This window comes from Anarhichas minor, unplaced genomic scaffold (genome assembly GCF_050575085.1).
Source record: "Anarhichas minor isolate MPS153535 unplaced genomic scaffold, ASM5057508v1 ptg000012l, whole genome shotgun sequence".
NCBI classification, from domain to species: Eukaryota; Metazoa; Chordata; class Actinopteri; order Perciformes; family Anarhichadidae; genus Anarhichas; species Anarhichas minor.
Window position 1 is genome coordinate 1,030,321 of NW_027466458.1, and position 14,024 is coordinate 1,044,344.

At 40.7% G+C, this 14,024-nt stretch overlaps 1 protein-coding gene across 3 annotated transcripts in view; it reads left to right on the forward strand.

Annotated features, from left to right (window-relative positions):
* ptprdb (protein tyrosine phosphatase receptor type Db) overlaps positions 1-12,288 on the forward strand; it is a 66,849-nt gene extending 54,561 nt beyond the window's left edge. For all 3 annotated transcript variants that reach the window (XM_076090080.1, XM_076090079.1, XM_076090081.1), the window contains 7 exons: positions 1,211-1,496; positions 4,349-4,527; positions 4,669-4,795; positions 5,797-5,922; positions 6,007-6,161; positions 9,620-9,755; positions 9,865-12,288. In XM_076090080.1, coding sequence (XP_075946195.1) covers positions 1,211-1,496; positions 4,349-4,527; positions 4,669-4,795; positions 5,797-5,922; positions 6,007-6,161; positions 9,620-9,755; positions 9,865-9,933 — 1,078 coding nt within the window. In that variant the 3' untranslated portion in view covers positions 9,934-12,288. The remainder of the gene's footprint in view (positions 1-1,210; positions 1,497-4,348; positions 4,528-4,668; positions 4,796-5,796; positions 5,923-6,006; positions 6,162-9,619; positions 9,756-9,864) is intronic.
* Positions 12,289-14,024: the final 1,736 nt, after the last annotated feature.

A 14,024-nucleotide genomic window follows, 5' to 3' on the forward strand; every position in this document is an offset into this window, starting at 1 on the left:
GGTTCACAAGTTTAAATTCAAACGAGCTGCTATCTGAGCGGCAGGAGGCTCGCGTGTTGGTCGGAGGAAAATTCTGGAAACTTGTCATTGCAGTCTTGGCACAGCGTTGAGCTCCAAGAGCTGGAACGGAGCTGCTATGCCAGGGAGAGAAGGAAGAGAACAAGCTGAAGCTCTCGGGGGGGAAGGAAGAATTAGCGAGGTATAGATCATGGAAGGAAGAGCAGCACGTGAAGAAAAGGGGGATTGAGGAATGATCGAGAGTTAGCGAGGATCGGGGAGTTAGAGGAGGAGATATGTGAGCGGAATGAGAGAGACGGTGAGGTCAGATCCAGGACGCGGTGAATGGAAATGATGAATTAAAGAAAAGGGAAGGTGGAGTGAAAATGGAATCTAAAAAAAAAATAAGTGCAAATGCAAGAGTGAAAAAGTGGTAGGGCTGGCGTGAGAGTGTTGCAAGGGTACTTGGGGAGAAGATAAAGAGGCAGGGAGATAAGGACGGGAGGGAGGGAGGGAGGGGGTGAAAAGGTTGGCAGGAGAGGAGCTCTTCCTAATCTCCCGTAGCAGTCAGATGGAGTATCTAACAGGATTATCAGTCAAATTTAATTATCCCAGCAAGACTCCATCATAATGTGCCTTAACATATCAACCAGCCTCTGTATCAAACAATGGGCCGAGTCTCACTCCACCTGAACAGCACCCACGCACACGCTAGCGCGCACGCGCACACACACACATACACACTGATATTAATTTAACAATATAAAGAGGTTTTTTTCTATTCGCTTGCTGAAACTCGCTTGGTCAGGGTGTTTCACCGTGTCGGTACCAGCACAGCAAAAACCGTGGAAGTGTTTGGGTGGGCAGCTAAATGTATTATATTTCTGGATTGCATGTCGATAGGAGAGGATATCTTCCTAATGCCAGTCAGAGGGTGATGCTGACTCATCGCTGATGTCAATTTTTACGTCCTTTGTTGGAAATATTGCTGGCTGGCACCTTTGCGATACTTAGTTGATTTAGGGACAGCATGTTAGGGCTTTTTTTTGCAATATGCAACAGGGCAAGATTTGTACCAGGTTTGAAGACACGGCACACACACACTCAGGAAAATGATTTGCTCGACAATTCGTACCCCGAAGGTTAGGTGAGAATATCGCATCACCATCTGTTCCCTTTTTTTTTTTTTTTTTGTTGCTCCGTTTTGTCTCAGTGCTGGAGTTGGTCGCACGGGGTGCTTCATCGTGATCGAAGCCATGGCGGAGCGAATCAAGCATGAAAAGACCCTGGACATCTACGGCCATGTCACGCTGATGCGCTCCCAGAGGAACTACATGGTCCAGACGGAGGACCAGTACATCTTCATCCACGATGCGCTGCTGGAGACCGTGACCTGCGGGAACACCGAGGTCCCCGCCAGGAACCTGTACTCCTACATCCAGAGGCTGACGCAGATCGAACCAGCGGAGAATGTCACCGGCATGGAGCTGGAGTTCAAGGTGAGGACTCATCACCTTGTGTGCGTGAGGGTTGTAGAGTTAGATCCAACTGATTTATGGTGGTTCATAAAACTGGTCAAACGATGATAATGGGACTCTTAAACTGGTCTCTGTAAGGGACAAACAGAAGGCCAGGCGTCAGGGTCAGCTACACAATAGCATCCCTGAATTTGGCACTGTAGATATTCTGTGCCTCCTCTCCACTTCAGGAGAATGAATCTGAGGATGGGCTCACCACATGCTACTTTGTCCTTGTCAATTCAAGCAATCGGAAAAATGCGACATTGGAATAACGAAACAAAACAGTCCGTCCAATGCAACCATATAAATCGTTTCACCAAATCAGTGTCTTAACTTTTCAATCTGTAACTACCTAAATGTCTTTGTGTGCAGATTCGTGGTGACGCGTGCTCATGTTGTGACGCTCTGATCTATTGGCGTAAAGCTTTCCCTTGCTGAGCTGTTGTGTAACTACGTTTAACTGTGATTGGCATTTGGTGTTTCAGAGCTATGGGACCAGTGATGTGACAGGGAGAGATTATATAGGTGTCCCCCGCCGGTCAAATCTTTGACCGGGGGCATAAATGATGAATGTACTTGTACTTGTATAGTACTTTTCTAGTCTTACGACCACTCAAAGTGGAAAGAAAATGAAGATCAGTCCAATTTGGGAGGGGCATCTGGTGTCACCCCTTAATATTGAAAGTATTAGATTGGCCCACACTGACAAGCAGCATTCCACTACTTAACTACTATCAGAAATTTAAAAAATCTAAGCTCTATAACCACTGGCCGGTTCGGCCTGAAATGGATTGGCTGTTTGGGAGTCCTCTCGAACGTCCCGATGGCCAGTCAGCCGCTGGGCACTGAGCATCTTTTCCGGGGTTATTGCTTCCCGCTCTGAGAGTTTCATATACTCAGGCTGGATGGTTGGATTTGAAGGGGATTATGGGATTGCGACTTTTGAATCCACGGTAAGAGAGTTCTACTGGGGGTTTTAGAGGGCATGTTTGGATGTTAGATGGCTACACGCAGAAAGATGAAATGACGTAGGCCAGAAAGTTGCAGTTCATAACAAAAATCTCAGGGAAAGGTCATATGGGCACTTTCGAACAATTTAGGGTAGCTGATCAGAATTCAAAGTGAGAACACAGAACACAGGCATGACCACACAAGCGGGAAGAGTGAGTACATAAGGGAGTGTTATTGAGTTGGGTTGCTTTCATTTTATTCTCCCTGTTTTTGTTTTGTTTACTGTGGTATTCACCTCTTGCAATACGAGTTCTCAGAAGACCTGTCTGGTTCGGCATGGTGGAAAGACAATTTACCCATACAGGTATATATATTGAAAGCAGATGGCTTCCATTTTTTTCCTGGAATGGTTTATTTCTGCTCAGACGCTCAGAGGGCAAAGTAAACACAAAGCCATTCTAAGCAATCTCCTCCATTCTATGCTCTGGCATTCCTGCCCTAATGGCAGCGGTTTCCTCAGAATGACAATGAACCAAGGGCTCCTTCAACTTGGTTGCTCAGCCTAAAAATCAACGTAAAACATGTGTGTGTGAGGTGTCCCAGTCACCACGTTCCATCTCACTCAAACACTTGCGGGACAGACAACCGGCACTTTCCACCTTCATCTACAAAACACCAAAAAGGATGGAATTTCTCACAGAGGAGAAGCGTCGCATCCCTCAAATGAAAAGAAAGTCGAGGCATGTGTGTGAGAAAAAGAAAGAAATGCAGCTGTCCTGGCAGCCTTTGGTAACCCAACACCCTATTAAGACACTCTGTTTTTGTTTCCTTACACAGAAAGAGAGAGTTTACTGAGAGAGGTTGCCAACAGGGCATGATTTTATCCAAGCTTCACAGATGGTTAAAATAATGGGCATGTATCAAAGGAACGGAACGTTTTGTGTGTTCCAGACTTTATTGATAAGGCAGAGTCAAATTCAAATCCAACTCGCATGAAGAATTGCTATCGTTGGCACTGGAAACCTCGGTTCAGAGAACCAAAATGAACTGGTGAACTTGGGAGTGGGATTTTGTGTGGGATTTTCCAGCGCGGTCCGTCTGTAAGGAAAATAAGGTACCGCTGTTTCTCCCACAGCGCTCCGGTAGCCGCCGATGGCCGAGGCTCAGTTCACGAGATCCCATTGTCTCCGTCTGCGGTTTCCCTCTGCCTGTTCTCTGTTGTTCTGTCTTTCGTTCTCGAAGCCGTGTCATCCAATGGTCGAGTGTCAGAGAGAGTGTACAGCATGTGCTCACGTCTGCACGTATCCACACGAATGTGTGTGTTCCAGGGTGTTTTGTCTTTTTTCCTCCCTTTGCTGGTGAAGGATCAACTGTGGGTCACATATGTGCGTTGAGACAGTGTGGGGCCTTGTGGTTTCCTGCCCCCCCCCCCCCCCCCCCCTCTCTTGATTTTCTTCTCCCTCCTCTCATTCATTTTATAATATTCCCTCATTGCCCCTCTTTTTGATGTGTCTGGCTGAATATCCTCAGGCCTGCCGAGTCGAACAGATTTTTCAGTTTGTCTGGAGAAAACCAAGGCTTGTGCTAAACACATTTGAATGAGGTCCTTGAATTTGTCTGAACTTTCTTCCTTCCTTTTAATCAATCCCTTCTTGTTTCCATCATCCTTCATTTGATTCCTTTGTGTTTTGTCTGCTCTCACCAACACTACTTCTTGGAACAATATCTAAGGATCTATAAATGATTTGTATATGCAAAACCAAAAGACATATGTAAAACAGACGTGTCTTGTAATCCCATGTGGGATTGGCCAAGTGTTTGACACAGAAAAAAAAAGAATAGTGTGATATTATATAATATTGATTTCTTTTCCGTTCCAGCGTCTGGCCAGTGCCAAGGCCCACACATCGCGGTTTGTGAGCGCCAACCTGCCGTGCAACAAGTTCAAGAACCGGCTGGTGAACATCATGCCCTACGAGACCACGCGAGTGTGCCTGCAGCCAATCAGAGGAGTGGAGGGATCGGACTACATCAACGCCAGCTTCATCGATGGATACAGGTCAGACAAAATTGATCTGAACTGTTATTTTTTCATCTTCCCGTTTTCTTGTTGGCATTTAAGGCCTTACATTAAGGTTTAGTATGTAGACTCAAAGGTATTGACAGGGAGAGTATTTAACTCATCGGTTTGTGTTTGCAGGCAGCAGAAGGCCTACATAGCAACCCAAGGCCCGCTGGCTGAGACCACAGAGGACTACTGGAGGATGCTGTGGGAACACAACTCCACCATCGTTGTCATGCTAACCAAACTGAGAGAAATGGGACGGGTACGGATAAAAGTTCACACACACACACACACACACACACATTCATGTAATCAAGTACCCTATGTAGGGTACTTGTAGGAATAGAACCTCTAATTCTCCTGGTGTGTAAGGGCTTGTAGATCTGTTGATGGATCAAAGAGAAAGAGAAAGTAAGCCACAGTAATTAAATTATTGTGAGCGAGCTGCAGCTTTAAAACGTTACACAAGGTTTAAATAAATGAAAATCGACCCAAAATATATATTGTGTGATGAAGAGATAATGATGCGAGTTATATCTCATGAACATCATGTCTCGTTTGCCACAAGACAATCTTCGAATGAATAATTAATATTTTGTGGTCAGGATGTAATTTTCCTGACAAAGTAGCCAGAAATAGTTCTCCTCATGCACTGAGTCCCTCAGGCATGATGTAAAGGCAAGGCACAGCAAGTGTATTTGTATAGCATAACTCACACACCTGGGGAATTCAAAGTGCTTTACAGGTGAGCAGATAAAACAAGCATCAAAGAAAGAGTGTTTTAGATCAACTAAAACAGCGTAGATAGAAAGCAGAGTGCGTTCTATCAGTGAGCAAAAAAGCGTCAGAGGGACAGTGGGGGTTTCACGTCTAGATGTGAGAGCTGGTTCCAGTACTGGGCAGCGTAGCAGCTAGACGCTGCTTCACCATGTTTAGTTCTGGTCGGAAGGTATTGCTAACAGATTTATTTCCAGTGATCTGAGAGGTCCAGCAATTATGTACAGTTGAAACATATCTGAGATACGTATATTTTGATCTTTCTCCATTTAATGATTTATGAACAAGCAGCAGTGGTTTAAAGTGAGGTTGGTTCTTTTGGTTTCGTAGGAACTCTAGCAGCGAAAAGCATGGGGATCCTAGGGGGACTAGTGGTCGGGTGAGAGGGCTGTCAGCATAGCTATGATGAGAAATGTTATTGTCGTTAATGATTTGCGGGAGCATGCAAAGCTCTGAAACAGAAGCCTCTCTGCTGTCCTCCTGCAGGAGAAGTGTCACCAGTACTGGCCTGCAGAGCGCTCAGCCAGGTACCAGTACTTTGTGGTGGATCCCATGGCCGAGTACAACATGCCCCAGTACATTCTGCGAGAGTTCAAAGTCACTGATGCCAGGGTGAGTCATCAATTTGCGTGTGTTTGTACTGCTTCAACATTATTTCTGTGGTTAGAAATGATAAAACACATTCTCTTCTTCCAGGACGGCCAATCACGGACAGTTCGTCAGTTCCAGTTCACCGATTGGCCAGAGCAAGGAGTGCCAAAGTCAGGGGAGGGATTCATTGATTTCATTGGCCAGGTGCACAAAACTAAAGAACAGTTTGGCCAGGACGGGCCAATTACTGTGCACTGCAGGTAAGACCTCCCACTAACGCAGTTATATTACAAACCATGTGATTGTTGTATTAAAGGTGAGTGACAAATTTAAGAAAACAATTAATAAATGAGTGGAGAAACATAACAGATGAAGATGAGGTTGATGAGGTTATTTTCTGCAGCTGGCAAACAGTGCCGGTCATCTTACCGCATAATAGTCTGTGTCGGGCAGTGATCCTAAACCATTAGCCCGCAGGTCACTGGTCACAGTCACGGGAAACTTGCCTCTCTGCTACAGCTCTAAATATATATATATATATATATATATATATATATATATATATTCTGTTCTGCTGAAACATAATGATACATACAGTGTCTGATCTTTGCCATGTGTAAGCAAACACATCTGAATTGGGTCACTACAAACTTAGCCAGTGAACATGACACACTTGACTTTTACTATTTTTGACATTTTCATGACATACTATTCTATGACTTCTTTGACATTTCTTAATGATATGATATGCTATGACTTTTTGGACATTTTATTTGACATAATACACTATGACATAATACAACATGCTGCACTATGGCTATTATTGGACATTTTAATGACATATTATGCCATGACTTCTTGATGACAATTTTATGACATCATTTGCTATAACTTTTTGAGACTTTAATGACATACTATAATATCATTATGATTTATTTGTGATATACTATGATTTTTTTTATGCATAATAAGTCTTTTTAATGACATTGTCGTGACACACTCTTACATCACTTTTTGGTTATTTTGATAACATACTAGGTGACACTGAATGACAATTCTTTGGTTGATGCAATTTGCTGGTTTGTTTTAAGTCCGTCGTCTCTTTTATGTGAATCTTCTGTTTGTTTTTAACTTTTGCTATTCTGCTTTTTTTCTATGTTTTGTATTCGTTTTTTTATGCGGTGCTTGCTTGTGTGGAACTTTTCCGTTGCCGTCTTTGCCAGAATCCCTTTTATAAATTAGATTCACAATCTCAATGGGATTGTCCTGGTTAAATAAAGGTTAACTAATAAAAAATACTTGGACTTTTTAATATCAGTTTTTTTGACATACTAAACTATGACTTTATTATGACGTTTTTATGACATACTGTACTATGATTTTTTTTATCACACCATTAAGACATTAAGACGTTATGACATTTCAACATCATACCATATGATTTTTTTATGACCTTTTAACGACATACTATATAGTATGACTTTTTGTCCTTTGACTTTTTTTGTCATTTTAATGACATACTATACTATGATTTTCGTGACATAATATATCATATCATGATCACAATAATAAGCACTTTTTGTCACATATACATTTTTAATGACATATTACTGCATGACTTTTTAATGGAATGCTATACCATTACCTTTTTATGACATTTTAGCAACATATTATATTATGATTTTCATGACATACTATACTACTATATGTAACTTTTTTGACATTTCATATGACTGTTGACATTTTAATGGCATACTATACTAGAAGATGAATCTGTTTGGTCATCGGCACAGATGGGACGTTTTACAAACTCTCGTTATCGGAGGAGCTGGGCTTTCGTAGTGGCTGATGGCTGCGCAGCCGCCACCATGCAGGGACGTTCTCGGCGTTCTTCATGGAGGCTCCATACAAATACACGTCAACTTCTGCTAAAAATATATGTTTGCATGTGATAAACTCCCGATAATAATCCAAACTGTGAAATGGCACTCATACTTTGAGACTGGCAGAGGTGGAGTTGGGGGCGTACCAGCACTCAGTGCGCTTCACACCTACGTCCGAGATCTTTTTTCTTTTTCTTTGCTCCGTTAGAACTCCAAAAAGCTTCTTGGGACTCTCGCTCATCTCTCTAATATACCGCAACACTATCAGCTATTCGTCCACCATACAAGACAGAAATCATTCAACAGTTACTTTAATCACACACTTTAGGACTCTCCTCATCCCGGGAATATGCATGAGCATTAATGGTTTGTAAGACTGGCATTTAACATGTAGCGAAACCTTTCTCTCTTTCAAAACATAGAAATGCTCTCACGTAGATTTCTTCTGGTTGGTTTGACGTTCAGTTCCAGGTTTATGTATTTATTGCTTTGAGTTTGATGTTCATTATATTTATATAGGCTATTTATTTAGATATTACTTTGAGTTTGATGTTCAGTGATCCAGATTTATTTATTTAGGTTTAATGACTGTGACCAAGATGTTGTGTTCAACAGTTATCCAGTTTGTATAGTTTGTAATAGACTCTAGTTCTCTAGGGGGGGGGCTTTTCAAAATCCAGTCGACCGTGATGCTATACTCTGCGTTTAATGACTTTTAATAACATACTATAGCTTTTTATAATATATATACCATGACATTTTTATGAAATTCTAGTGAAATGTCACGATACTAAAAGGGGTGTCATGATTTATCAAAAATGTATCAAAAACAACGTTTCCATTTCCACCTTCAAAGTCAAGTTGTCCCTCTACTGGGAACACAAGAACACCAAACAGCGTAGCTTACCGGTAGCCTGCAGCTGCTCTTTGTGAGGCGCCAGAGATGACAAAACAAGCAAACAGGAAAATCCTCCTGCTTCCCTCTATATCCACATCGCTGTGTACGGTAAAGCATGTGGGCTCTGACTGGGACTTCACGGTGCATTCAGGTGCACCTCGTAAACTCAGAGAACTCGAGCCGTTGTAGTAACAACACATTTACTGGTGAAATAAGTTATGACATATTAAATACATTATTTTTAAGTTTGACCATTGAAAAATATATCACACTTGATACCATGTAGCTTCTCTTTTTAAGGAAAAATTTGAAAATATAATTGAAATTGTAAAGACATGAAAACAATGAGCTGCTGATCTTAACGAATAAAGACTCCATTGTCTGCTAATGGCACAGCTGCAGTGCAGGGAAAAAATGATTAAATCGAAAATTTGATTCGTGACTTTAAAGTCAAAAGTCCAATCGAATCCTGAATTTGCAGCATCGAGACATCAATAGTGTACTTTTTTGTGACACATTATTTGATGTCATTTTTGATAGTTTAAGGACAAACTGTACCATAGCGTTTAATGACAATCTGTACTATGACTCTTATGATATTATACGAAGACGTTTTGAAACATTTATGACTTACTATACTGTTTTTTTAATGACATATTAGAATATGATACTTTACAAATGTGATGACATACTATACTACGACTTTGTATGAGCTTTATGTTATTATTTAGATATTTTTCAGAAATACTGTACTATGACTTTTAATGACATTCTTTACAATATCCTTTTAGACATTTTCATGACATACTATACTATGACTTCCTAATGACATTTGATTGATATACTAACTATACCATGCCTTTTTATGACATATTTTACTATTAAACATTTTGTAATATATCCAGCTCTTAATATGTTTCCATCTCTTCGCCAACAGTGCTGGAGTCGGCAGGACCGGTGTGTTCATCACCCTCAGCATTGTTCTGGAGAGGATGAGGTACGAGGGAGTGGTGGACATCTTCCAGACTGTCAAGATGCTGCGCACCCAGAGACCTGCCACCGTTCAGACAGAGGTGAGCTTCCCAGCTGTTATCCTTCTAACTCCTTTCTAATCCATGCCTCCTTTCCCTAAACACCTTGTGTCCTCTGTCACTGACTTGATCTTCTTCTGCCTCCCTCCAGGACCAGTACCAGTTCTGCTACCGGGCCAGCCTAGAGTACCTGGGAAGCTTTGATCACTATGCAACATAAACCCGACTGGCCGTGTCTCATGCCACATCCCAGCTAGTGCACTTTTCTTAGGTCACACGTGGCCTAAATGAATGCACTAGGCTGCAGTGTGTCTTTTGAAGATTTTTTGCGACCACATGCAGAGTGAAAGGGGCCCATCGGCTTTTCCCGTACTCAGAAACAGCACCTCCAACTGAGCCATAGCAACCTGCTTGACAAGGGTGTTTCCTTTCACCCTCAGCCCAAACACACCCATTGGTCAGTCTGAAGAAGCAACTTCAACCACTGTTCCAATCAGAATACTTGATCAAATATTGATTTTTTTTTTATTATTATTATTATTATTCGTTTCAGTGCTTTTGTGAGCACCCAGATTGCTTTACATTGTTTGGGTGTGGAACTCTCACCTCGTCCACCACCAGTGTAGCATCACCAACCTAGGCACAGGACCCGGCTACAGTATTTAGCTGTCACAAGAAATTTAGATTTTTCTATCTTGAGGACTGTCCAGAAGGAGTCTACAAATCCATCTTATGGAAGTCTCGTGGACTGAAGGAACTGGGACTTTTGAGCACCAGGGAATTGCCAACGGGAGACTGAGAACACAGAGCACACAGTATTAAAAAGACAAAGAATATACATCCCAAAAAAAGACACCAAGCTATGTTTTCCTGTTTTGTTTTGGAAAGACTCTTCTTGTGAATGAAAAACCAGATATTTCTACCATACAGTAATAAAAACCACCAGTTCAACCTTATGCTTCATGTTTTAAGATAAGGGAAGCTTGAGAGAGGTTTAAAATGCATACCACAAAGTAAAACATTCATTTAGTTTTTTAGAAAAGAAAATATAGATATGTGACTATCTTGTTTTTTTTTTTTAAACTAGCTATTCTTTATGGCATGTTCTATTTTTTTTGTTTTTACAGATTTATGACTTTGTCCCCACTGACAATACAAAGGCAAAGTGGTATTTTTCACCCTTCTGTGTAATACAATGAGCTGTAGCGTTTTAACAAAAAAAGAGGGGAAAAAAGTGATACGGTACTGTTTTAAAGTGTACAATCAAATCTAGTGTGGAAAATGTTCACAATTCTATAAAAAAGCACCACAATTGAGTGTCACTCCTGTATTCTCTAACCCACTCGGTTGTTCGAAAACACACGGTTGTTTCACCATGCACACGGGACTCTCAACCTCATCTCTATCTGGCCTGCCGGTGTCAAAGAAGACAGCCATTTTTGAATTCCCAGGGGCCGACCGAGGTGCAGCATTAAACCCTGCTGCCACTGGGACGTCCCGAGAATAATCTCGCCACGTTCTTCTGTGTGCAGGTTGATCTGAAAGTCCAGATAGAAACAACAGAGAGCATGCATGGAGAAGCAAAGTACGACAAAAACGTCTATTTATGTGTCCAAATAAGCTTCACAAAGATTTCTTAAGCAGGGAGCGAGCCAGGGATGTAGAAAACAGGGTGGGGTGAGGGTGTTGGGTCGGGTGAGGGTGTTGGGGGGGGTGTTAGGGCAGGAACAATTTTCTCACTGGAATGCTCACCTATGACTTCTCTCTCTGTCTGATTCAGTGTGCAATAAGTAGATGTATTATATATTTTTGTGTGTAGTCACTAACTGCAGTTATATGCCATTATGAAGACGATGATATTGATGACGCATCTTTTTTCCAGACACAAAGATGTTATATGATTCTCGCCACTGTTAAATGTGTCCAAACAGAGGGACGACCTCTGACCTCTTAGGAAGTAGATCTTTTATCATGTCACAGTTTCAGTCGATGATGTCATACTTTCTGTGTGTCATGGCAACCGACGAATGATCAAACTCATACTTCAAACAGCATCTAATAAGTATTTTTATTTTAGATTTCTAGTGCCTTATATTACACGCCTATTTTGATAAAGTTACTTTAAAGGGTTCTTTTGTGTATCGTATGTGTGTGTGCTTGTACGTATGTGAACCGAATGTATGTGTATATGATTTTGTTATGTTACAGTACGTATACGTATCTAGTGTGTTGTGTTTTTGGCTGTGAAACTTTGTATGGACGAGCTCTGCGGAGGCTGGATAGTTGTACTCATCACTTTCCCAGCAACAACACTGTCATATCTCTTTTAATCGAAATGATATCTTACATGAGACTCAAATACATTTAAAAAAAAAAAAGCTGGCTCAGAGGAGTCATACTTACTCAGCTTCGTCGAAATCAAGATGAAGCTGAACTACGGTGGCTAACTTTGTCCGTTTTGGAGAAAAGCTAAGAAACGAACCAAACCGATACCTGAAGCCCTCCTCCTAAAATCCGTCACACTGCTCATCTGTGTCACTCATCCTGATGTCAACAGTTATATATTTTTTTTCCTTTAACGACAAAGGCTGAGAGAAGTTCAGGTGCTACGCCTCCAACACAGAAACCATCATTTTTTGTATCTCCGTTAGCGCTTGACCGTATTAGGGATCGTTGACGGATTCCCACCATCTTACAGTAACCCTGTTGTCGTTTTTTGTATGCATGGTACCACTTTTGAGATGCCCCTTTGGTCGCACCTGTTATGGGAAGACTTGCACTTTCTCTCTTTGTACTATGCACTAATACTAGTATCCTATTATCTCTGATAGCCCCCTCCCCCTCCCAAAGGAGTTTTACTTGAACTCAGTAAAGATGGACCCTGTAATGCTCACATGGTTGTTTATATGTAAATAACACAAAACACAGAGAGTAATTGAAATGCATAAACAAATGAATGAATAGATCAACAATTAAGGTAAAGAGTGAATAATAATCTATCAGATATACAGAGTGATACAATACAACGATGCACCGGAAGTCACAGTTTATGGCACAGCAGTATGTGCAATACATCACATTGTGGATTTGTTGTACCACAAAAGAGACGTTTCACAAAGAAAGTGTTCTATTTTACCCCCTAATGTATCATGTAGATGGATAAAACTGGAGTTTATAAATTGTATAAAAATTAAAATATGGTGTTACTTGGATCAATTACCTTTAATTGGTCTGTAAATGTAAACAATTTTTTTTTATTATTTGGTTTGTTTTCTGCTCCGGGTCAACAAGTGCTTTTTATTTTCCTACATTGGTTCTCGAAGCGAGTGAAAACCGAAAAACAGGACTGTATGGATTTCTGTTCTCTGTCGACACAAGTTTCATTTGTTACAAATAAACTCAAGTGAAATAATTGCTACTTCTGTCGTTTTGTATAATACTTAAGACTTTGGAACAATAAAGATAAAAAGAACAGGATTTTTATATAACTTTTGAAGACGTTATTTTGGATAAACAGCACCTTGAAACGTAGATTTCAGTGATTTTGGCTGCCATGTAGTGGTGGTTAGATACTGTGCTCTGTTTTAAAGTTAAAAACTATTTTCATATCTGTAATGTTAAAAAGATAGTCTGAAATTAAGAGGTTTTTTTTGGCCCCTAATAATTCATGTCGTATATGGCTGACAGAGCAAGGCTTGTTTATGTGTTGTTTGAAAGGACCATGTTTGTGTTTTAAACACTATACCCAAAGTATATCAACTCACACAGTATTAAATGGGCTAAAACATGCTAAATCAGCGGTCCTTTTTCTGGACCATGTTAGCGTAGCAGACGGTCCCCTTCAAATTTGTTAAAAGTTGTAAAAATCACATAAAGTCTTATATGTAGAAAAGTCATTAAAAAGTCACGGTAAACTATTCACAAAAAGTACATACAAGAGCAAAATTATAGTATGAAAAAATCAAAAAGTCATGATATAGTATTTAGAAATATATTTTAAAAAGCCATCTCATGAAAATAAATAGTCATTGCAAAATGAAAAGCCTGTTGAAAATGTCAGAGTATAGGTATGTCATTAAAATGTAAAAAGAAAGTCGTACTGTAGTGTGGAGTGTTTCGCGTCTTCTGTTTCTTGTTTCCTTGATTCATGTTTTCATTCAGGTCTAGTGTTTCCTGCTTTTATTTTGAAGATAACCCCTTATTTGTCTTGTCTTGTTTTACCTCCTGCCTTTATTTATTTTTTCCCGCCTTTGTGATCGTCTGCCCCGCCCTCATTAGTTTAACTGGTCTCTAGTCAGCCCTGTAGTCACC